Here is a 17,921-nt window from a genome sequence, read left to right as displayed (position 1 = left end):
TCCCACAAGGTTTTGCATTATTGCAGTAAATAATTTCAAGAATGCTCAATATTTAAACACCAAAATGCAACTTGCCACCCAAGAACATTAAATAATGAGGATGAAATAAGTAAAAGCCAAAGTCAATATCTCTCTGTGCAATTCTTCTTACTACAAAACCAGTGGTGAATAAACAAGAGACCATATCCAATTCCTTCAAAGTCATGATAGGTTGAAATTCTATAGAAAAAACTTACAAATTATAGTTTTAATCTGTTTTTTCATTGTTGTTCTAATGAAATTATGGGACAGGAATTTTATTTTCATAAGGCTTTTGAAAAGGATAGGTCTCTCTAAAGTGGCAATGTGCCCTTTAGAAAAATAAAAATAGAGGAACAGTTTACTTGTGACTTGATAGAAATAAAGATCCCATGTTTTGGTAAACACTGCTGGCAAATATATGTCTGCTGAATTTATAAATAAATACACATAGGTAATGAAACAGTATGTAAATGCATAAGATTATGACTTGGAGTAGCTCTTAAAGTAAATGACCAAACACAATATAGACATTCATATTTTTAATGCATGAAGCTGAACTGGGGGGGTTTAGGATGGATATCAGGAAGTTTTTCACCCAGAGAGTGGTTAGGCACTGGAACAGGCTCCCCAGGGAAGTGGCCCCAGCACCAGCCTGGCAGAGTTCAAGAAGTGTTTGGATAAAGCTCTCAGCACATGGTGTGACTCTTGGGGATGGTCCTGTGCAGGGCCAGGAGTTGGACTGGATGATCCCCTGATGGGTCCCTTCTAACTCAGCACATTCTGTGATCCTGTGTTTCTATGATTTAACTCTAATCAATGCCCTGCATTTAAGTTTTTTTTTTTTTTCATTTTCAGACGTTACTAAACAGTTAATGTCTGATTTCATTCAAGAAACATCCAATTGAAAGACATCTGATTTGAGATTGCAGCCTACTCAACTCTCCTGTTCTACCAAATCCATAACATAGCAAAGTCTATCATATGGCTGGGCTAGGCTACAAACACACTAAAATATCATAATGCACCAATTATATGAGTGACACATGCTAATAATTTCTTCTGCACAAAGCTAGACAGATTTTTGCTCTCAGGTAAACACTAAAAAAATGGAAATACCAAAACAACAGGCATCAACAACACATTGAAGTGTCATCAGAGAGTTGGAGCTGAGCTCTACACAGCCTATTCTATGTCTTCCTGCCTTACTGTTCTGCTCAGATTTCTACAGTTGATACTAGAATGACTGATGAACCATAAAAAGATGTATGATATGTGTTTATGAAAAAGAAATTATAACTAATCTTAGAATGCCTTGTCAAAATTTCACATTTACATTGTTAAATATATTGAGCTCTGCAGTATCAGGGAGTTGTAACCTTTGAGGTCGAGCCAGATTCTTTTCAGCACATGTTTATCTGATTTGCTATTTTTCTAAGAATTGTCAAAGTATCATGTGCTAGCTATGCTTCCAACACACAGAAGTTCAAAATATAGTTAAATTCTTTGAAGACTGGAAAGTAGAAATCACTTTTTGAAAAAAAACCCCAAGCCTTCTATCAAGTCACAATCACAAAATCAGGCATAAAACAAACAGGCTATGGGAATGCCTTCATTCTGGTCAAGGATATAAGGGTTAAATCCACATATTTGTAAGAGGATTGAGAAAACCTACTGGAAGCATGATCAACCCAAGGCCGCCACCACAGCTTTTTTTTGCCCTTGGCTTTCTCTTTGTCTGCATCTCCTAAAATAAAATATGTTCAAATATTAATTTTACAAAATGAGAAACATATTTCTTACACTGATTAATAATTTTAAATTTCTCTCAAAAGAGCTAAAATCTCCTGAGAACATCAGATCTTATGTCTACTGAGTACATTTAATATTAAAATAATTCAAAACCATGGCTACTAAGCAGAAGTACTCTGATTTATGCAGTAGTTAAAACAGCATTCCACTCTAAAACAGCTGAAAAGTTGGGGTTTGTGTTTTAAAACATACTGTCACAGTTGACTATAATTTAAAGAGGAAAAAAAATTCTCTCTTCTTAAATCCCCTTACATTTAAGACTCCAAATTTTTTAAATCCAGTAAGTGCTGATCCCAGGTCAATGCTGGAAATGTGGCACTAGATAAGTATGATGTTATCTGTGTCCATGATTTTAAATAACATTTAAAAGCACACAAACGTTTTGGTGACTGAAAAAAACCCAGAACAGCATCCAGCAAACATCTCTGGAAAAATGTTGGTGCTGCCTATTGGTAAAACTGTGGTTTATAGATAATGATTTTTACCAAAACAAACCTCTGACTCTTTTCAGCTCTTTGCCAAAAGCCTGAAGTTAACCAAAAATATCATCAAAGCAAACCATTTTCTCTAAACCTTGTTATAGTACATAACACAGATTTTTTTGGTTTTGTTTTTTTTTTGGCCGAATTGAGTCTGAAACTGATACTCAGCTAACAATGTTGTTACATGCTGGTAGTTTTCAAGAAAAATTTATCACTTGTCCAACTAGCAGGTCTAGCAGATCCTTATGCAAATATGGTACAGGAGTAGCTAATGGTACCTTCATCATCTTCTTCAGAAACCTTCCGAATCTCTGGCCCCTCTGAGGACTCCTGGTTCATGCTTAGCATCCTCTCTTTACCCTTCTTGTATTTTTGCTGCCTGGCTTTGATGCGATCCATTCTAGCAAAAGGAAAAACCTTATTAGATTTACACCTTCACCCCCTCTGGAAAGCAAGCATTAAACACATGCATACACACACACACACATATTCCACACTGCTGTTAGTCCTATCCTTAAACAGAAGGAGTTACATTGCTCTGAAGGGGCTGGCTGGGAGGACCAAGCATAGATGTTCACTCTGTGGTCAGTGAGAGCTGGATTTCCTGCTATCATGACTGGTTTACTTTCTCCCACTCAACTATCATATTTTGAAGCACTGAGAAAAAAATGACTTCTACCTAATGCAGTGCTTTTCCTGAAACTTGCCACTCTGAACCAGGGATTTGGCTGTTCCTGCACTGTTTGTTTTACATCTTCACCCTTTAAGATCATTTGTCTCAATGGACATCAGTGACAAATGGTGTCCCTTGAGGGTCCAGTGCTATTTTTACAGTCTGGGGATGAAGTGGAATCATCAAGTTTGCAGATGACACCCAGCTGTGTGGTGCTGTTGTCACAGCTGAAAGATAGGATGCATTTCGGAGGGATCTGGACAAGCTCAAGAAGCTGGTGTACAGGAATCTCATGAAGTTAAGACCAAATTCAAGGTGCTGCACCTGTGTCAGGGCAAATTCTGAGATCAACACAGGCTGGGACATGAACAGATTGAGAGCAGCCAGAGGAGGTGCTGATGGATGAGAGGCTGGACATGAGCCTCAGTGCGCACTCCCAGCCCAGGAATGAAGCTGCATCCCAGGCTGCATCGAAACCAGAGTAGGCAGGAGGGTGAGGGAGGGCATTCTGCACCTCTGCTATCATGAGACTCCACCCACAGTGCTGCATCCAACTCTGGGGTGCCCAGGACAGGAAGGACTTGGACCTGTTGGAGAGAGGCCAGAGGAGGGCCAGAAAAGTGATTAGAGGATGAAACACCTCTCCTATAAGGAAAGGTTGTGACAATTAGGGTTGTTCAGACTGAAGAAAAGGCTCTGGAGAGATCTTATTGCAGCCATTCAGTACTTGGAGAGAGCTTATAGGAAAGATGGACCCAAACTTTTTTGCAGTCTGTTGTGAGGACAAGGGGCAATTGTTTTAAACGGAAGGAGGATTGCTTTAGATTGGCTACAAGTAAGATGCTTTTACAATGAGAGTGGTAAAACCTGGAGCAGGTTTCCCAGAGAGGTGGTGGGTGCTTCATCCCAAGACACATTCAAGGTCAGGCTGGATGGGGCTCTGAGCAAATCAGTCTCTTTGAAGATGTCCCTACTCATTACAGGGGGGTTGAACTAGGTGACCTTTAGATTTTTCCCTTCCAACTCAAAAAATTATATGATTATGATTCTATATAGGTAGAAAATACAATCACTGAAATCTTCTGATGATTCTTCTGCTACGCAGGGTGGAAGAAACTGTTGTGAGTGGGCTTTGACACTTGGTTAGGAAGCAGTTAGGGCTTTCCATAAATCAGAGTGGAGGAGCTCTGAAACTTTTTTTTTTTTTTGGAACTTTCTGCAGTTACCTAAGAAGCATGCAAGAGAAACCAAAGAGACTTATGGGCTGTATAAAGAGAAAGGATCTCCAGGCCACTTGAACTGAATGCAAATATTTTCAGTGAAGGTAAACATATATTTTGCACTTAAACACTACAGGATGAACCACAAATAAAACAGAAAGAGCAGTCATGCAACAAATCTTTCCAGGAATACAGATAAGAGATATACAGAACAAAATTGTAATAATGGTAAAGCATTTCTATAAAAGAAAGTGCTGGATAAATATCAGAAGAGAGTGTTCTATCAAAGAAAGTGCTAGATAAATACCAGCAATCAGTTAAATAGGTATATGCATATGCATAGAAATATGCATATATATATGTATATATATATATAAATGCATTAAATACATACTGTCTTTTCAGTTGATCCATTGATTTTTTTTCCTCTTCAATTCTTGCCTTTACAGCCTTGACAATTGTAGCCTGAAAAAGCTCAGCACCCCTACATCAGATATGGGATAGAGGAAAAGAGAAAGAAGAGGATATGTTAAATGTTTCTAAGCTTTCCTTATGGCAAATAATCACAGAGAATTCTATGTTCCCCCTATACATGACCATCAAACAAAACTAATCCAGGTCCTGAAAGAAACAATCAGTTGCTCTAAAATAGTAACATCTTTACAGACAATGATTTCAAGATCTGGGGCCAAATGTTGTGAACCCTACTCAGCCTGTATGTTCCTTTAGCAGCTGCCCAAGAAATTCAGTTTCCAGTCCTCAAAACACAAAACATAAGTAGGTTCAAGGCTGAGGAAGAATTTCTTGCACATCCTCAGGATTTCTTTACAGTCATTTCAGCATTATAATCACCTCAATCTCCTGCCTCAGTCCTCCTGGAAATTGTGAGCAAGGTTCAGCTTTATCCAGGGCCATGGTGAGCATAGATTGTTTCACTTTTACCCTCTGAAAACTATGGTGTTTTCAATCTGACAATACAAACCCTTGAGCAAGTTTATGGTGTGCCAAAAGAATATGGGTTTCCACTCTATTACATTAGAAATGTAATCAGTTCGTTGATTTGAATGTTATGACCATTCTTCCTAATTTACACATGAACCCTTAAGGCTCTTAAAAGAATCCAAAAGTCCCTCTCAAAGAAGTAGCCTATATCTACAGCCTTTATTTTGTCAGAAATTCAGTAAGAAAAGCTATAATTTTAGAAGTCCACTCTTCATTCTGGAAGCACATTTCCCTATACAGGATGTATTTTGATTATCATGATTTTGCTTTATGCTGTTTTCACAGTGAACCCAGCACACCAAAAGAGGTACAAAATGAGTACAAAAATGCTATTATCTAGCATAATTTGGCATCAGCTCAATTATGTTCACTCCAGAACAAAAGCCTAATGCAATGTGGGATGGAGGTGTAGGTCTTTTGGTAGCTCTCTTTACAGTGCTGAATTTTGTTTATTATAGGGAGTTAAACATGTCCCCTTCTTAAAATGATCCCTGGAAGAGGAAGATAAAAACTACTTCATTTTGTTACATGCAAGCCAAATTTTGCCCTGAAAAACAGTCAGAAATCATTGTCCATATGTCCTTCGAGGGAAAAAAAAAGCCACAATACATTTATTCCAATACTAACAAAAGTAATTTCTTGGAAACCTTATGGAAATTAAAAACAGTGTTTCATTCCTCATCTGCCTTCATATTATAAACCAGAAGAATGTTTGTGCTAGTGATGGCTATGAGTGAATGCTTGTGGTGTAATAGGCCCAACAAGGTTAACACTTCCTTGCCAAACCTAGTCAGTGTTCAGTGATGTGACATTTCCCAAAAGTGCTCCCTTTTCTTCCCAAGCCACATGTAAGAACTTTCCTGTCTTCCTCCTCTTGCAACATTTATTGAGACAGGATTTCTAAGGACAATTGCCCCAAACAGGCTCTGACAGCAGAATGTTTTCTTTCCAAGACTTAGAAACTCTGGCATTCTCTCTCATGCATATCAATGTTGAGAGAACGCTGCAACACACTTTCAGAGCTTTTAATAGGAGCAGCACATGGTATTTGGTAGAAAGAATTGTTTAATTTCTATTTGATTCTCAATTAATTTGTTTTCTTGTGTCAAAGCTGGGTTTTAAATTATGAATTTAGTATGGATTGTTTAAATCAATGTTAAAGGACTGTTTTGGTACTACCTATTGTAAACAGTTAAGTACTGCTGCCATGAGAGATTTGAGCTGTTTAATTTAATTTCTTTTAAATTTTCTTTTACCTTGATGCTAATATCTGAGAAGCTTTTATATCTGCAACCACATGAAGGAAGTAGTAACTCATGAAGACTCTTCTTTGCAGCAACAGGAAAGCAAAACATATACTGTCCCAAATGATTCCTGCTTCTCCACTGGGCAGTTTACAATCTGGATTGCTCGTTGCTGGAAAAAGACACCATCAATGTTAAAAATGCTTTCGTAATGTTTAATCAATTAAATAATCCTAGCCCTTAAAATTATTTGAATTATTTTAGATTTTCCTAAAGAAAATTCATGCATTTCAATTTGAGGTATACCGTAATTTCTTTTACAACAAACTGAAAAGTTTCTGACAATGTGATGTCCCATGTGCTACTGTCCCACAAGTGAATTAATTAGAAGTGAACCATTTGCATATAAATTCACCCTACTTTAGTATGTACTTGAAAACAAAGAATGGAAAAAGCATATTTTTTGTTACACTGAATTATTTGATTTCAGTGTTTCCTAAAATGGCATACATAAATTTTTTGTTCTCTCCTCTTCAAAGTGACTTTTTCTCTCATTTTTTAATTAAGAACACTATCAACAGAAGAAATAAGTGGTTTATTTTTGTCAAAATGATTTTTTGACTGCCACCATCTAATATTTTTATTTTTCCTCTCCACAACTCTGTTCAATGCTCCTTTCCATTGCATAAGAGAAGAAATATTTGAAACCACAAAACTTCTTCCTTTGGGGTAGGAGGAGACAGGCAGAGAGGAAATCCCATTCCTCCTACCCCTAGATTTTGGCTTGGGCTATTTCTTTATTTCTTTATTCTTTGTAAGACAGTTCTCTTGGGGATATTAAAAAATTAAAACTGGGTTTTGTGGAGCTGGACTATAAACTCCGTGGCCTATGCTGCCCTATAGAAGGCAGTAGAAGGACTCCAGGGACAGGCTCTGGCTCGAAGCTGGCTTTTCAAGCAAGCAAGCCAATCTAATAGCTCTGGAAGGTCAAACTCCAAGAACTTCAAAGCCTGCTGTGCCCAAACCCTGGAGGGGGGGTTTGAAAACCTGTGCCTAAGTTTCTGTTGAGGCCTAAAATGTTTTGGATAACACAAGAATTCCTGGATACCTTTTATCCTGTGATTTGCATCCTCATATTTACTTTCTTTTCCCCTATTCCACACTTACCTATTAGGCTCAATCATGATGACCAGAATTCAGAATTTTGCTGCAGACTCACTAGACTGAAACAGCTCTTTAAACTCAGGAAAAAACCAAACCAAACCCAAACAAACAGACAAAAAAATGCCTGAAATGCCTGCAGGTGTTTTTAAACTGTTAATCCAGGGTGGCAAAACAAAGTGGAGACAAATTAATAGTTCTCTGAGATGTGAAAAGCTTTGCTCTCCGTACCCCATTCATCCCTTCTCTCACCTCCATCCACAGACATTATCCACTCAAGTCCTTTTAACACCACATGAGAATAATCACAAGGAAAAAAATGCCTAAACTCTCCATGCAAGCAGAAACATTACCACTTTCATGCCATTTCAGGGAGCTGAAGTGGTTTACCTTTTGAAGCACTGAACCCTGGTACACAGGGAGGAGTGGGAGCCCACGCTGCACACAGGGCGTGCAGCTGGGAAGAAGTGCCCTGTCCATGCAGTGATGGTGAGCTGACCTTTTAGCTCAAGATGTGCAGTAAACCAGAGTATCACATCACCTACATGTATGGGAAAATGTGTTAAGTGACAATATCTGTGAATTGTTCATTTACAGCAAACGCTGGCTGCGGGTCGATGTATGGGGATGTTGGTAGTTTTCTCTGTATACTTGTCCCCCTTGTTTCTGTGAAATATTTTCAATATTCTGTGTTGCTAATCAATATAGGTCCAAGATTTTTCAAAAGGTAAAACATCAAGGAAAGGCACAACTTAAATATGACTGTAAGGTGATTCTTTATTAATGGAAAATTATGGAGAAAAATAAGATGTACTTACGAATATGGTAGCCTTTAACTGTACAAGCCAGGCTAAATGCCTGAATCACCCAGCAACTCTTCTCAATTAATGATTCAATGTAGCCACATGCTCCTATCTGCAAAGTAAAAGGGCAGTTTCATATAACAAGACATAGCAGTAATAAGGATAAGAAAAATTGCATCTTTCTACATTATATGAGAAATAATACAGCCAAGGGCAGTCAAATTATTCTCATTACTAAAACAGCTTGGAAGCAAGAGTGGCTTTACCAGTGACACACAAACTAGTCTTAGACAGGATTTTATTCTTTGATTATTAGTGAGATAGGAGGTATGTGGGGCTGGTTTGCGTTTTTGCACAGAAAGGGACAAGTCTGGCATACGATGTAATGTGACAACTAAACAACTTTTATAAATCACTGACTTAATCTTGCAAACACACATGGACAAGTTTAAGACACATGTAGCTCCACTGAATTCCCAAGCATAAAATGAAGCACATATGTAAGCATTTAGAACATTCGCAAATTCAAACCACACATAAATCACTTTCATTTTAGCGTAGTGACTTAAATAAATGTAAAAAGAAAAATGTCTGTTCTTTGCAGTCCAGCACTAAAACTGTTCAAAGTTAAAAAGCAACTGCCAGGAATAAAGCTAAATTTATCTTTCAAAAAGATTGAAATTACTGGCTTGTCTTAATCACCTGTCAGTACCACTGCAAGAATACATATAGAAGAGTTAATTAATGCAAGAAAAATCTTTCATATTTTACAGAAAAAATTGACATTTAATTATCAAATACATCTGTTTCCACCTGAATTTCACACTAGTTCTAAAGGAAACAGGAATGGAGTTTGTAACTTTGTAGTCCACCTCACTAATTACATTACATCACACAACTGCATCTTGTACTAGTTTGAAAATTCTTTATTTAAATAAATTCTCTAATTAAATATGCACTACTTATCAACAGTATGACTAATTTTGCACTTCTTACTCATTTTTCACTCCACTTTTCATGAGACTTCTAAGGAGAGACTTCATTAGGCAAAGAGACCAGAACCTGGCCCTTTAAAAGTAGCTTGTGAGGTTTTACAGAGCTCAACTGAGCATATGGGTGCACATTTTCCTATGATGGATATGCACTGCCATTCCCTAGCAGTGCTGAATTGAAATGGAGACTGCTTTGTGCTTGCAGAAGCCTGTAGTCCTGAAAAAGGATTTTTAATGACCACTCAACACACAGTTTCATTGGAAATTGCACATTTCCAATGAAAGAGAGGGCAGAGGAAAGGCAGCAGCTCCCTACCGACAGGATGTTCTTCATGGTGATCACGAAGACATTGTAGGCAATCAGCCAGTCCCAGTAACGCAGAATGCTCCTAATGGGCTTCAGCAACAGGTCTCCACCAAAGAGAAGGAAATAGAAGCAGGCCACCAAGTAGCCCATACAGAATATGCTGATCCTTGTGGTTCCCGTGATGAAGATTATGGTAAGCACAAACCAGAAGAGGTAACTAAATATTATCACCTTATACATGTCTAAGTAGGACCTAGAAGTAAAACAAGGAGAAAAAGTTACATTTTTTTCTGAGGGCAATGCTATATTTCCTCTTTCTGCACTACTGGCTGACACTTGTGCCCAAGGTCTTCTGGCCATCCTCACACCTCAATATTTCTGCAGGCACTCAGCACCCACATACAGTAAGGGGGTTTGGTTCATGCACGGGACTGCCCGGCTCATCCATTTCACTTCAGCTCCTTCCTGTGCATAAGCACCTTGCTACACCTGGTCAGGGTGCCGTGCTTGCTTCAGGATCAAGCCTTGTACCATGGAAGGGAGGAAAACCTGTTCTCACCAAAATTCACAATGGAGGGATATTATCTGCAATGCCATATATGAGATCTAAAGGCTGTCTGAGATCATGTTACAAGAAGTCTGAGAAATAGTATAGCAAATCTATTTTAAAAAGCTAACTACAGTACATCACTGCAAACAATTCCATATTTATTGATAACTTCTAGGGAATTCAGCCTGGTCAAAGACTAGTTTTCATAAACAGCTGCTAAAAATATCTTTCTCTAATGGAGATCAACTGCAAAAGTTTTGAGGGGCAGAAGGTTTCTACAGAACAGAAATGTGATAGAATTTACTGAAATGTTTTCCAGGAAGCTCTGAGAAGGAGCTATCTGAAATCAGCCTGGCCCACAGTGAGAAAGAAACAGAAACAATTTGGTGTTTTCAGATTCCTTAAAACATTGACTTAATATTGACTCAGTGAGCTTTCAAACAAGAATATCTGCCAAAGGCAATACCAAATACTACATATAGTTAAACACTGTAAAACCAACTAATTCTTAGTTTCCTCCTGTTTATAATGTTTTGATTCCAGATCTGTGTTTTCAGAGTCTGTTCACCCAGGCTGTGTAACTACATTTGTCAGGAAACCAGGCAGGGAGACAGAGCTACAGGAGTGCACATATACCTAAGCCAAACCATGCAGGAAGTAAATGAACTAAATGCACTGTATGAAGCCACATAAAATGGCCCCTGCTGCTTGATGTTCTCAGGCTCAGAACTTTCTAGGAGTATGTATTTATAGTCTTACATTTATAGGCCTGTATTACACATTTTACCAGAGAGGCATTTAATGAAAGGTAGAAAGAAAGCTCCTTTATGTTTATTTACCACAAATATTTAAGAAATTTGTGAACTACTGCCTGTGAAATCTGAAAATATAATGACTTTGGAGATGTTACTGGGTTCTGGGTGATAAAACATTAACAAAGAATCAATATGCCCTGGGACAATGAAGAAGACATCAGTTGAAGAGGTCTTCATTAACTTGATGTACACCAGAAATAGTGCTCTCATTGTTTCTCCAGAAAATATTACTCTGTTTGTTATTCCTTTAATAATAATTTTTGGTGTGTGGAATGGCTAGGAAAAGATCACTTTCCTGACAGTGCTCTATTTCAAAAGGCTTGTCCTTTGCTACCAACAAAATGCATCAGTATATTTTGAGAAAAGCCCAAAATAGAATCAAATTGATCCAAAAACCAGCAATGTCTTAATACTCTTCAATAAAAATGAACTCTGACTCCTAGAGACAACCAGGACTGTCTCAATCCAAACTTCCCAGCATATTCATGTGGAATTTGCTTCAGTCATAATCAGCAGCAGGTACCACTCTTAAAACTTCTAGAGAGAATATTAAAAGGAAGACAATAATCTAACTATTTCTTCACTATATTGGTAGCCATTTGATACATTTTAACAGTCTTCTAAAATATTACATGTACCTGTTCTTCTTATATCCAAAATATACATTAAATATAATAGCCTTGGGCATCTCTAAACCAACGAAACAACAAAACCACATGTAACGGAAAAAATTCTCAGAAGGGAGGAGGCACTACAACTGTGTCAAGTGACAAATTATGTAGTCCTTTAAGATGGAAAGCATTTATAGCTGTGCAGTTACAAGCAAATCCAACAATTAGAATGGCTCCCAAGAATTCATCTTGGAGTGGACATTTCAAAAAATGGTGTTTGAACATGCCAGCCAAAACACACCTAAACAATGAAAACCATCAACCATCCAAGGTACTTCTGTGCTATCCCAAGAAGCACACATTCCCACATTGAACACAATAGAAAGAACCACTAAAGTTGTTTCAAGTAGATAAAAATTTTCCTGAAATCATGTTTCTTTCAGTTACAATATGCAAGATCTTTGTTGCAGCACAGAGTCATGCATGTCCCTAATTTTCACTAATTGACATGGATAGGTCAAATTCTGTAAGAGCAGGAAGGTGGGGAGTCCTCTGCATGTTACCTCTCAAATCATTTGACACACTCTCATACGTAAATTTTTAATTCTGCCTCAAAGCCCAGAACATTAGGAAGTGAGGAATTTCGATTCCTTGGTCTGGGATCATAATGCAACAGTGGGAGGCTGAAGGACGACACCCCAACAGTTAAAAATACCCTACACAAACCCACAAGGGTTTTGTTTATCCTGTCTTCTACACAGACAGGAGAAAATGCTAAATCTTGGATAGCATATACTGTGATTTTATGCTTTCACTGTAGACCACACAGATCATTAGTTTAATGTCATGTAACTCTACCAAACTCTCATTTTCTAAGTGTTCTTTAAATCCCCTTTCATTCACCAAGAGCAAAAGGCCACCCTCAGGATGTGATATTTAACAATACACCTCAGAAGTCTGCACAGCTGGTTCCCAAGGGGACAGTCCCACCCCTTGTCATCCCTTCAGCTCTGCATTTCAATCTCTTTTTTGACTTTGGTTCTTTGAAATAGTTTCAAGAAGAAAATTTGCAAAAGTTTCTTTACTTTAAGGAGGACAGAAGGAATGGATACTTTTCTGTCCAATTAGCCTCTGAACCAACTCAGTGCTTGTGTGATGAATGCAGAAAGGTGGGAAGGTGCAGCAGGAGGCTAAGAACACAGTCACACATCCGAGTAAGATTAGCCACTACACCAGTGCACCAAAAGCATCTGACTACGGCTTTGACTATGGCATGACAGCCTCTGAATGAGAAATTATGCAGAAGAAACCCGAAAGATTAATGAGAAATAAAACCCACTGCTTTTCCAACCATGTCATTAGTAGAACCCACTAATACTCTGGATAACAGTTTGGAAAAAATTACCATATCAATTTGCTCAAAACCAAGGAAGACAAAGTCTGAAGTTCATTCCACACATCCATCAAAGCTATTTTAACTTCAGATGGCTCTCTATATCAAATTATCTGCTTTTCTTTTCTAAAGTTTTATCTGTCTTACCATGATTGCTTCAATATTTTATTTCCACAGGAATTAATTTTTAACTGTAATATAATCCAGCCTGTTGCAGAGAGATTGCTCTAGGTGTAGTTGTTTTCCTGGCATGCTACACGATGTGTTTGGCTATGACCAGCCTAGTGCCTGGACTTCTGCCTGCAGGCACCAAGAGTTGCTGAGGCTGCAGCCAATAATCCCTTTCAGGAAAGGTATTTGTCCTCAGCCAAATGTCCTCCTTTGAAATATAGGGGAAGAACACACTTCTGCTTACACACTGGTGAGAGCTATTTTGGTGATGGATGCAGCTCAAGGCTTCTTCATGCTGGAGGAGCTGCTGTTATGTAGCTTCACTGTTTTTCCTTAGCAGACCCCTGCTTTGAGTGTGATACCCACCTTCATATAACCCCAAGGCTCCTCCTGTAGCCTTCCTCTGATGACATATTGTCCCTATACAGATCAGTAAGCTTCAGCTACTCCCAAATTTCTTTTTTCTTTCTTCCATGTCTCCTGTTCCTTACACTCTTAGCAGCCTGTGTGACCCTGCATCAGAGCTTGTTTCCCCTTCTAATCTCAATATCGCTAATGTTCCCAACCCAGCTTCCATCCTCAAACCCTCCCCATGGAGCTCTATTTCAGCTTTCAGAAGGGAGTTTTATTGATTTTCCCTCTGTCAATAGCAACATCTAATCTTTTGAGAACTACCTTCCTTATTTCAATGGTCTTCTTCAAATCTGGTGTTGTGGATCCCTAGGTCTCAGTTCCTACTATTTTTGTTACACCCTCTCAAGGAACTGATATTCTTTTAGAATTATTTTTTACCAGTGAAGTCCTTCCTTCATGCTTGTATCTGCCTTAAAAATACCAAAATTCACAATTGTGTTATTTGTTGAGGCTCATTTTTTTTAGCAACAGAATATTTAATTGCTTGAAATATGACAGGAAGCCTGTAATGTTCATTTGCAGGTTCTATCTCGCTAACCTAATGTTACAGTTCCAAAACTGGCATTACAATTGCCTTTCAGACATTTTACCTGACTCCCCTCATGATGGTTCCCAGAGTACAGGTATAAAAAGAGACAGTTCAATGGCTATTTCTGCTTCTAGGTTGAAAAAAACAGATGACAGTCTCAATGGTTTTTTTTCCCTGACAATGTCTAAGAGAATGTCTGAAAACTGCTTGGGAACTGAAATGAGACTTTTCCAGCATTAGAGACTGTGGTAAAGGATTATTCTCATTGAGGTTGCTTTAAATCCTGTGTCATTCTAAAAGCTCCCATTTCGATTCTTTGTTCTTATTTCTGTTTCAAAGTCCTTTGGATGTGCACTCCTTTGGGGTCAAGCACATATCCCCTGGGAAATCTGGGGGTGGAAAGACAAGAAAATTTCAGGAAATCTCTTACTTAGACTGTATTTATCAATGTTGAACTCAAGTATTTCTCCAGAGAGAAGAAAATGAAGCATTTTGGAAACATGTTTTTCTTCTGCCATTGTTTATGTTGCAGTTAAAAGTTTTTTATCCATGTCTACTAGAACAGTGACCAAGTAGTGTCTTCTCAAGCAAAGTGACAGTTCAGAAAGGGTGCTTTGGCTTGCAGCTGCCATTCTTCTACATAGCAGTAAATACACATCAAGCTTCTCAGAAAACACAAGAATACCAAGCACAACGTCTTTTAAAAAATTTTTCTTCTGCTTCATAATTTATTCATAGCCAGGTTGTCTTCTCTTACTGTTTGGCTCTTTCTGACTGACTTTTGGAGAAATGCCATCATTAATTTCTTGCTTGGATAAGGTTTGAACCAAGTTCTTGTCCATGTTACTAAATGTTTAGGCCATTCTCAAACTTCTCTTGAAAAGCACAAGAAACGTTTTTAGACAAAGCGCTTTCAGTTCCAAATTGTCTTGGATGGAGGCCAGATACACATGTTTTCTTCTGAGGTAGATCTTCAGTGGATTACCCAGAGCTTGAGAGTCCTTCTTTTAAAGATTTATAACTCCTAATAAAATATTTAGTCACCTTACGGTACTGTCATCTATTGGTCTATCTACTGGTGCTTCTTTGAAGCAAATTAGGCATTTAGGATTGCATATGGGCAACATAACCTCTCTAAAATAATGTAATCTAAAGCCTGGGATAATCTATATTGTAGTGAAAGCATTGAAAGAAAGAGACACTTAAAAGCTCAAAGAAAGGTAAGATACTTTAAAGAACACAAGAAGTATTATGCAGTTCCTACTAAAGGAAGGTCTGTTAGGTCTGTTTATACTTAGGGACACCATCCTACATGTTCCCTTTACACATTCATACAGCTAACACTACAAAAAAAAAAACCCACAAAAAACCCAAAAAACAAAACAAAACAAACAAAAAAAACAACAAAAAAAGAAAAGTTATAGCTTAAAAGGCGGTCGAAGGAAGACCTGGAAGGAAGACCTGTAAAACTACAGATGAGTGAGCCTTCCCTCTGTGTTTGGGAAGACCATGGAGCAGGTCTTCATGGAAGCAATGTTAAGGCATATGCAAGACAAGAAGGTGATCCTAGCATGGCTTCACTAAAGGAAAACTGTGCCTGTCCAATCTGGTGGTTTTTTAAGATGGAATGACTGCAATGGTCTATAAGGTAAACATATAGAGAAATGCAATCCACCTGGACTTTTGCAAAACCTTCAAGATGGTCCTAGACAACACCCTTATCTTTCTAGACTGGAGTGCCATGGATTTAACAAGTGGGCTATTCAGTGGATAGAGAATTGGCTGAATGGATGCAGTCCTAGGCTTGGGGACAATGTCTCTATGTCCAGGTGGAGGCAGGTAATGAGTGGTGTCTCTCAGGGCTCTGTCCTGGGACAAATGCTCCTCAATATCTTCATCAGCGACACAGAGAATGGGATTAAGGACCCCTCAGCAAGCTTGCAGATGGAACCAAGCTGAATAATGCTGTTGGCACAACAGAAGAATGGGATGCCATCCAGAGGGATCTGGAAAAGCTTGAGAAGTGGGCCCACATGAACCTCATAAAGTTGAACAAGTCCAAGTGCAATGCCCTGCATCTGAGTCAGGGAAATCCCAGACACAAGCACAGACTGGGACAGGAATTCATTGACAGCAGCCCTGATGAGAAGGACAGGGGGTTCACATGGATGAAAAACTGGACATGAGCTGACAATTTGCACTCACATCCCAGAAAGCCAACTGCATCCTGGGTTGCTTCAAAAGAGATCAAGGGAGAGGATTCTCCCACTCTACTTTGCTCTCATGAGATACCATCCGGAGTACTGTGTTCAGGTCCGGGGTCCTCAGTCAGAGAAAGACAGGGACCTGTTAGAGTGAGTCCAGAGGATGTCCAAGAACATGGTCAGAGGGATGGAGCACCTCTCCAGGCTGAGAGAGTTGTCCTGCCTGGAGAAGAGAAATCTCTAGCGAGACCTCATTGTGGTCTTCTAGTAATTAAACACATTCTATAAAAAAAGGAGAGGAGCGTTTACATAGGGATACAAGGATAAGACAAGGGGAAGGGTTTTAAGCTAGAAGAGGAGAGATTTAGATTAGATATTAGGAAGAAATTCTTTACTCAGAGTGTAATGAGGCACTGCAACTGGTCACCCTGAGTTGTGGATGCCCCATCCCTGCAAGTGTTCCAGGCCAGGTTGGATGGGGCTTTGAACAACCTGGTCTAGTGGAAGATGTCACTACTCTTGCTAGAAGGCTGGAATTAGATGATCTTCATTTGTAATGAAAGGTCCCTTTCATTTCAATGCAAACCAGTCTATGAGTCCATGATTCCCTGCCCAAATATCTACAAGAAAAGGTATTATAAACAGGAATATCTTTTCTTCCTGAATGTGTTAATTAATGGGTTTTTTAGTAATTAAGGATTCATTTTTTCAAACAAAAATATCCCTGTTCTTTCCTCTTTCTCTGCCTTGTTTTCCTTCTCTTTATTCACACAACATAAAACTGTCACATGAAATGGTTTCACAGATTTTTGACCTTTAGGAGGAACAAATATAAAATGATTGCAGTTTATTTGTTCAGCTTACCTCCACTAATGGGTTCATTGATTTTCTGGGGCTTTTTGTTCTCTCAATCAGTAATATTACCTACTTTCTAATATGTGCTGCAAACTCCCAATTAAATGGTTCCATATTGTTAATCACCTCTCCAAGGTCTCCTTGGTCAGCACACAGCCAGCAGTGTGTCTGAGTGGATGTCCTCCCACCAATGGCTTCAAGTTGATGCATACCATGCATATGAACCAAACCACAGAAATTAACCCAAAGGATTGTGGAGGGACAGAAGGCCAGTTCAGCTTGAATTTTGCTTTCCTGACTCAAATTACCACCCCAAATCTTCAAATATCCTCTGTGTTTCAAGGCTTCATGTTTTTCCATTTGGGAATATTTACACAGATGACCAGAATTACCTATCAAATTTCAGAGAACACTGAAAAAATCCCAAAAGAGGCTGTTTAAAAAACAGTGATTTTCTTGTCTTTTTCTCTTCCAAAGACAGCTTTAAAACATATTCCCATCAGTTACGAGTTTTTTTTAGAATGATTTTTTTTTTTTTCTGGACTTAGGGAGGAAAATTTGATCTTTATGTCAGAAACCAGTGATGGTTTTAACCAGTGACAAAACACATCAGTGTGCCCAATGTAACTACTGCATCAACCTTTGCTAAGATGGACACAACTTCA

General features: G+C 38.6%; 1 protein-coding gene across 1 annotated transcript in view; it reads right to left on the bottom strand.

Annotated features, from left to right (window-relative positions):
• The window catches only part of PIEZO2 (piezo type mechanosensitive ion channel component 2), a 287,036-nt gene that overhangs the window by 43,358 nt on the left and 225,757 nt on the right, over positions 1–17,921 (bottom strand). Inside the window, exons 28-33 of the mRNA XM_032746936.3 lie at positions 9,724–9,967; positions 8,431–8,527; positions 6,464–6,623; positions 4,600–4,689; positions 2,591–2,712; positions 1,694–1,765 (exon numbers count right to left, since the gene is read on the bottom strand). Coding sequence (XP_032602827.2) covers positions 1,694–1,765; positions 2,591–2,712; positions 4,600–4,689; positions 6,464–6,623; positions 8,431–8,527; positions 9,724–9,967 — 785 coding nt within the window. The remainder of the gene's footprint in view (positions 1–1,693; positions 1,766–2,590; positions 2,713–4,599; positions 4,690–6,463; positions 6,624–8,430; positions 8,528–9,723; positions 9,968–17,921) is intronic.

This window comes from Taeniopygia guttata, chromosome 2, assembly GCF_048771995.1.
Source record: "Taeniopygia guttata chromosome 2, bTaeGut7.mat, whole genome shotgun sequence".
NCBI classification, from domain to species: Eukaryota; Metazoa; Chordata; class Aves; order Passeriformes; family Estrildidae; genus Taeniopygia; species Taeniopygia guttata.
This window is presented reverse-complemented; position numbering and strand designations above follow the sequence as displayed.